The sequence below is a fragment of the Notolepis coatsorum genome (genome assembly GCF_963971535.1).
Source record: "Notolepis coatsorum genome assembly, chromosome: 14".
In the NCBI taxonomy this organism is placed as follows: Eukaryota; Metazoa; Chordata; class Actinopteri; order Aulopiformes; family Paralepididae; genus Notolepis; species Notolepis coatsorum.
In genome coordinates this window covers 10,815,586-10,822,751 of record NC_140178.1, presented here as the reverse complement: position 1 = coordinate 10,822,751, position 7,166 = coordinate 10,815,586, and the positions used below count along the sequence as shown (strand labels likewise).

At 39.1% G+C, this 7,166-nt stretch overlaps 1 protein-coding gene across 1 annotated transcript; it reads right to left on the bottom strand.

The window, feature by feature from the left end:
- Positions 1-2,153: 2,153 nt before the first annotated feature.
- On the bottom strand, positions 2,154-6,106 carry LOC311241044 (heterogeneous nuclear ribonucleoprotein A1-like 3). The gene is made up of 5 exons (XM_084329722.1): positions 5,896-6,106; positions 5,129-5,236; positions 4,903-4,998; positions 3,632-3,778; positions 2,154-2,471 (listed from the first exon to the last, which is right to left on the bottom strand). The coding sequence occupies exons 2-5, from the start codon at positions 5,219-5,221 to the stop codon at positions 2,361-2,363; spliced, it is 447 nt and encodes a 148-aa protein (XP_084185848.1). The 5' UTR covers positions 5,222-5,236; positions 5,896-6,106; the 3' UTR covers positions 2,154-2,360.
- Between the last annotated feature and the right edge of the window lie 1,060 nt (positions 6,107-7,166).

The window sequence follows — 7,166 nt, the reverse complement described above, 5'->3', positions numbered from 1 at the left end:
AACACCAGAGGGAGCTCCACAAATCATGTTAAACCCAGATTCGGCTCAAACAAGGGACTAAACACGTTTTGCAAATATGCCACATCAATGTGGAACGCCCTACCCAAAGCTGTAAAGGAATGTGAATCACTACCCACTTTCAAAAACACCCTCAAAGAACACCTACGGGAGACTGCAATTCGAAACTGGCCCCTGTAAATGTCCTAACTAACCCAACCCAATGTACAGTAAATGACCAAGTATGGTTTTGTCAATATTCAGTTTTGCTTGTACAGGTGTACAGTGTCCCACCCCACCCACCCAACCTCCTCCAATGTACACCCCCCCCCCCCCCCCCCCCCCCACCCTCCAATGTACAGTTTCTACGTCAAATGTATATAGTCTCTTTTCTGGACTCTTTTGGTATCACAAACAGTACTGTATTTGCAAATCTGATATGTCATAAATGTATAGATGTAGCAGTACTGTCTATCTGTATGTCATGTATGTCATATATGTTATGATGAATTGAAAATGGGGGACCCTGATGTAAACAAGACGAAAGTCTTTCTCTGGTCTGCATCCCCTTAACAATTGTATGTATTGAGCTGTACTGTACTGTACCCATTCTGAAATCTGTTAATAAAGTTTTCAATCAATCAATCAATCAACCCTCCATCATGTTCCCCCTTTCTGATGAATATTTCCTGCACTTAACCACTGTTCCACTGTCTCCTCTACCTGACAACAGTCACATAACCCTGTTGGATGCTTCCCCATCATTTTAAGAGTCCCCTTCAACTTATTGTGCCCTATTCTTAACCTCGTCATCATCCCCTCCTCTTTCCTAGGGTACTACGATGCTTGCACCTCATGGTACCAAAGCACCTCAAAGGCGCTAAAAACAAGATTACAAACATCACAAAACAAACTGGTCAGACTACTACTTGACCTTACTCCTAGAACCCACCTCACCCCTGCCCACTTTGACTACCTAGGATGGCGTAGAGTAGACGACAGAGTACAGCAACTTGCAATGGGCCTGGTCTACAAGATACACTACACGACACAGGTACCCATGTACATGTCGAAATACTTCCCAAAGGTCAGTGAATACCACGCCCACAACACCAGAGGGAGTTCCACAAATCATGTTCAACCCAGATTCGGCACAAACAAGGGACTAAACACGTTTTGCAATTATGCCACAATAATGTGGAACGCCCTATACCACAACCGTTAAGGAATGTGAATCCCTACCCTCCTTCAAAACCGCTCCCAAAGAGCACAGTGTGGCTGCAATTAGAAACTGGCCACTGTAAATGTCCAAATCCCCCCCCCACAAAATGTACAGTTTCTTCCCCTTCGGATGTATATATTTTTTATGATCTCTTTTTACTACACCGTTAGTTCTGTATATCTGTATGTCTTGTATGTCATAAATGTCCTGATGAATTGAAAATGGGGGACCCTGATGTAAACAAGACGAAAGTTTCTTCTGGTCTGCATCCTCTTAGCAGTTGTTTTGTATTGAGCCGTACTGTATTGTACCCATTCTGCAATCTGTTCATAAAGTTTTCAATCAGTCTTTGATGATTTTATTCTATAGGGCTTTTATAGAGTCTGTTGTTTCCTTTGCTGCCATTTGTTGGTATGGAAACCTTGGCATTCAACAAAAGAATGCCCTTAACGGGGGTTGTGAGGGGGGCTAGCATGATTGTGGGGGTACAATTTACAATTTGATGTAAACAAGATGAAAGTCTTTCTCTGGTCTGCATCCCCTTAACAATTGTGTGTATTGAGCTGTACTGTATTGTACCCATTCTGCAATCTGTTAATACAAATGTCAATCAATCAATCAATCAAACATTCACTCACAGTTACAGTGGTGGCTCAAAGCTGCAGTAATCATTATCAGACCACTAGAGGGCATCAATGGGCAAGTAAACAAAACTCCTTTTTCCCAAAATGAAAGCCTCATCCCAGGTAAATTATAAATCGTTATATAGCAGCTTTTATCCAAATCGCTTTACAATATTGTTCAATATTACTTTTTATTCCAACAATTAATAGTAAAAGTAATCATTTCTTTATTCAACACCATTCTTAAGAAACACATGTCCGACACAACAAATAGAAAACATATTTTATTTCCAGATTTGTTCAGTGCAGCGCTCCCCTTAACCCTTAGCATGTTTCAAATGTCACTGAAATTGTCACCTGTGAGACATATTAACAGAACATTTGTTTGTCTTTCAATTAATCTAATCATCTAACCATTGGGCATCTAATCATCTAACCATTGGGCGTTTAATCATCTAACCATTGGGCAGCATCTAATCATCTAACCATTGGGCGTTTAATCATCAACCATTGGGCATCTAGTCATCTAACCATTGGGCATCCTCCAGGATGTAGCCCAGTCCCATAGAGCGTCTTGGTCGAGGAATACTAGTGACTGTGGTGACATCATTGTCTGAATCCTCTTCCATCTGAAATAAGGAGGTTGTGTGGTCAACTGGTGCAGACTCAAAGCTAATTAATACACAATATACTCTATTATACATATCTACTAGTTACGCTGTTGGCCAGTATGACTACTACCATACTGTCTTTACACCTGTATCACTGTACATATTAATACTACAACTCTGTACACACATCTGATTAGCACTACACTCAGTAGTACTCATTTATATTTTTTATACCCAGTTTAATCACCTGTACATTGTATATTACTATTGCACTTCACTCCTATATTTGCACTCCGGTTTAATGCCAAACTTTTTTTGTTGTTGTAATGTACTTGTGCTGTATAATGACAATATTTGAATCTAATATAATCTAATATGCATTTAACGTCCAGCTGGAATCAAAGCAGGTACAATTATCCTATGCAAAATACAATAAAACATTTCATTACAGTTTCATTCTGAATTGATCTATAAGATATTGTTACTCTAAATCTGGGGAAAAAATATGTTATTTATGTGGTGTATGTGTGTGGTATATGTGTGGTATATGTGGTATATGTGTGATTTATGTGCGGAATATGTGCGGAATATGTGTGGTATATGTGTGGAATATGTGTGGTATATGTGTGGTATAATATTATGTGCAGAATATGTGTGGTATATTTGTGGAATCAAATCAGGAATCAAATCAGTATTTAGCCTTCTTTGCATGAATATAGTGTCTGAAATGAACACTCCTTTTTGACCGTTGGCGTTCAGAGTGCAAGAAATTATGATAATAATAAAAAAAAGGCAAAAAACTACTTTGATACATTATTTTTAAAATGGTATATTGGTATCACACGTCATTTCTACTGGACTTTGCATGGCTTAAAAATGCAATGGTGAAGTAATCATTATTACATTAGTATTGTATGAGTTGAGATATTAAATTGGATGAGATGGGATGCGACCCCCTCCCCATAAAAATTGTAATAATATTTGTATTCTATTGAAGCACCTCAGACTGGCAACGTCACTTGTCAGTCAGTCATTCACTCACAGTTAGCCACTCTGCCCCTGGTGGTGAATCACAGGCACGGCACCTTCCGTCACCCTTGTGACACTTTGCATCCTTGTTTGGACCAGGTACAACCATACAGACTGACATAAAACTACTGTATATGTCTGCAACTCACCTTGGGACTAACAACTCTCTTGATTTCCACTTCAGTACCTCCAATAAAGTGAGGGCCAGCCCAGTCCGCTTTATCAGCCTCATCTGCAGAATAAAACCTGACATAGGCGACAGATTTTTGACCTTTTGTAGAGCTGTCCTTCCGTACCTATTGTTGGAAACAGTTGTAGACCACATTAATCAGTGTAGCGTACATCACAACAGTTGTAACAGTGTAGTGTACATCACAACAGTTGTAACAGTGTAGCATACATCGCAACAGTTTTAACAATGTATAGCGTACATCACAGCAGTTGTAACAGTGTAGCATACATCACAGCTACACTTCTCAAAATATGTCCGTAACCTCTTGTGAATATTACAATTAGCGACAGTAATTTTATGATGCAACTTACAGTAGAAACAGAGAAATTGTGAATTTAAACAACAATTGTCGATATGTCAGTTTTATATTAAATGTATACAACTGCTTTAAGATCTTTAAGCACAGAGGTTTCTATATAGAGGAGATTCTTCCAGAACCAGAAGGAGTGGGTTCTGTGAGCTCTATTAATCACCTCTTCTATTAGAGAAATGGACCCATCTCAAACCCTGCTCTCGTTTCGGGGAGAATCATAAAAAGAGAGTGTGGTTTGAGAAAGGTCCATTCAACAGGAGGATGAAGGTGATGACTCCATCAGATCTGTAAGATGTAATAATAATAATAATAATAATAATAATAATAATAATAATAATAATAATAATAATAATACAACTTTATTTGTATAGCACCTTTCATACAGAAACTGCAGCTCAAAGTGCTTCACAACAGAAAAAAGACATAAAATGAGAACATAAAGTGCAGACATATAAAATAAAATCACAGTTTTTTTTACAGTGCAATAAAGTAACGTATAGCCTCTCCAAAGCATATTATTTCGAATAAAGATCTACTTCATGTATGACTGTGTCGAAGATGTCGTGGTACTGTTGCTAAGATGAACCTGGAAGATAACATAAGATAAGATATTCCTTTATTGATCCCCTTGGGTAAAATTTAAATTCAGGAAAGTGCTGGGCTGTATGACCGATTGAATTGGTCCTGGAGAGGGTGCCAGTCTAAAACCTTGCCTCAGGTGCCAAATGTAGAAGGACCGATACAGTCAGGTGGTCTGTCGGTCTTTTTTTTTTGTTTTTATTAGACCGTAATCCCAATAGATAACCTGGTAAACAGCACATTAAACATGGCTAATACAACAACACATATTTATATAATTTTCTCTCCATCATTACCTTGCATGCTGTGATCATTCCCCATTCTCTGAAGTAAGCCATGAGGTATCCTTCGTTTATGAAAGGGTTCAACTCCCTAATGAACAGTCCGTGGTCCTAGCAGATGAAAAATATGAATGTTTTATGGCACATATCATATCTCATTGTTATTGTGACAGATTGACATTATTGATTAGTGGTTGGCTGTAAGTCTACAATAAAACACCTGTAACTGAGGAATCCTTACCAGCTCATAATGCTCTGCCAAAGATGACATATACTTCTGTGGAAGCTTGACGTAAACTCTCTTGGGTTTTGTCTTGCCTGTCACATCTGCCATGTTATCTGGAGGGAGCTGTGATTGAAGTCATTCATAAAATGTAAGAGTGAGTAATGGGTGTAGCCCTTCAAAAGCACACAACAATAGTATTTCAAAAGCATACAACAATATTACTTCAAAAGCATACAACAATAGTATTTCAAAAGCATACAACAATATTACTTCAAAAGCACACAACAATAGTATTTCAAAAGCATACAACAATATTACTTCAAATGCATACAACAATATTACTTCAAAAGCACACAACAATATTACTTCAAAAGCACACAACAATATTACTTCAAAAGCACACAACAATATTACTTCAAAAGCACACAACAATATTACTTCAAAAGCATACAACAATAGTATTTAAAAAAACATACAACGATATTATTTAAAAAACATACGATAGTATTAAAAAAAAAAAAAAAAAAAAAAAAACATAAAACATACAACAATATGTATGTTAAAAAACATACAACATTAGTACTGTGGTAAAGAAAATAAAAAATAAAGATGATTAAGTTACTTTACATGCTGAAAATTAAAATAATAATATAAAATGAGTTATAGTATTCACAAAATAGAATCGTGTTTGTATACCACGATTACATTTAGCTGTATAATTACATAGAATGTAATTTTATAACAAAATGTTTTACCTCAATAAAAGTTGCTCCCCTACTTACCACTGACTGCACTGATGCTCTCACTGTCAACCGTCACTGACCGACACTCAAAGTCAAGCAGAGCAGAGCGCGCGAGGCTGGCGGTTCTCGGGTGACAGAAGAAAGAAGATCCTCCTGTTGTCGCTTGTCACCGAGTATTTATGAAGTCTACCCGAGTAGAGGAAGTCTAAGGTGACTGTCCTGAATGTCTACAGTGTTGTCTTGCTGCATAGTTTACCGATTACCTGATGAACTTGTTCAAGAGCCCAGGGGAGCGATGCTATGTTGTCAGTGCTGAGGATTGTTGACATTATTGAGCAGAGAGAGATGGTACCAATACGTGCGCTTCCTGACTGGTTGGACTGCATTACTGTTACTAAACTGAAACTAGCCTGCCCCCATTGTAAATATCTGTTTTACTCCTGTGTTATTAATTTGGTCCGGTTTCAATTCTAGGCCTTTAGTGGCTCTGGAGGTATACGCATTAACTTCAAAACATTACTCCTCACCTTCAAGGCCCTCCACAGCCTGGCCCCCCCCTACCTGACTGACCTCCTTCTCCCCTACCGCCCCACCTGTTCCCTCCGGTCCTCTTCCACCCTTTCCCTCACTGTCCCGTCATCCAAACTCAAACGTTTCGGTGACCGGGCATTCTCACGAGCTGCACCCCGACTCTGGAACTCCCTCCCTCAGACCATCAGAGACTCTCCCTCACTCTCCACCTTCAAATCCAGACTCAAAACCTACCAAGCATTCAAGTTCAAGTTCTTTAATAGTTGTCATACAGAAGTACAGAATACTTTAACCTTCCTTACCCATAACCACCCTCCTCCAACTCGCCACCATTTCCCCCTGCCCCACGTTCTCTCCTCTCCTTGGTTTTCCCTTACTCTCCTCCCGACTGTCTCCCCTACTCACTCCCGCATTTGTTATCCGTTACTTGTGGTTTTATGTTTCCTGTGTTTTCTTATTGTCCTCCGTTTCCCTCTGGTTTTGTTTCTTTGTTTTCTTTGTTTTCTTTTTTTATGCCTATTGTCAGCGACTTTGGGTCCTTGAAAAGCGCTATACAAAATAAATGAATTATTATTATTTTATTAGTAGTCTGGGTGGCCAGAAGGTTCCCTGTTCGAATCCCGCTCCTCCCGAGCAGCGCATCGAAGTGTCCTTGAGCAAGACACTTAACCCCTGACTGCTCCCGATGAGCAGGTTGGCACCTTGCATGGTCGCCTCCGCCATCGCTGTGTGAGTGAACGGGTCAAACAATTGTAAAGCGCTTTGGATAAAAGCTGTTA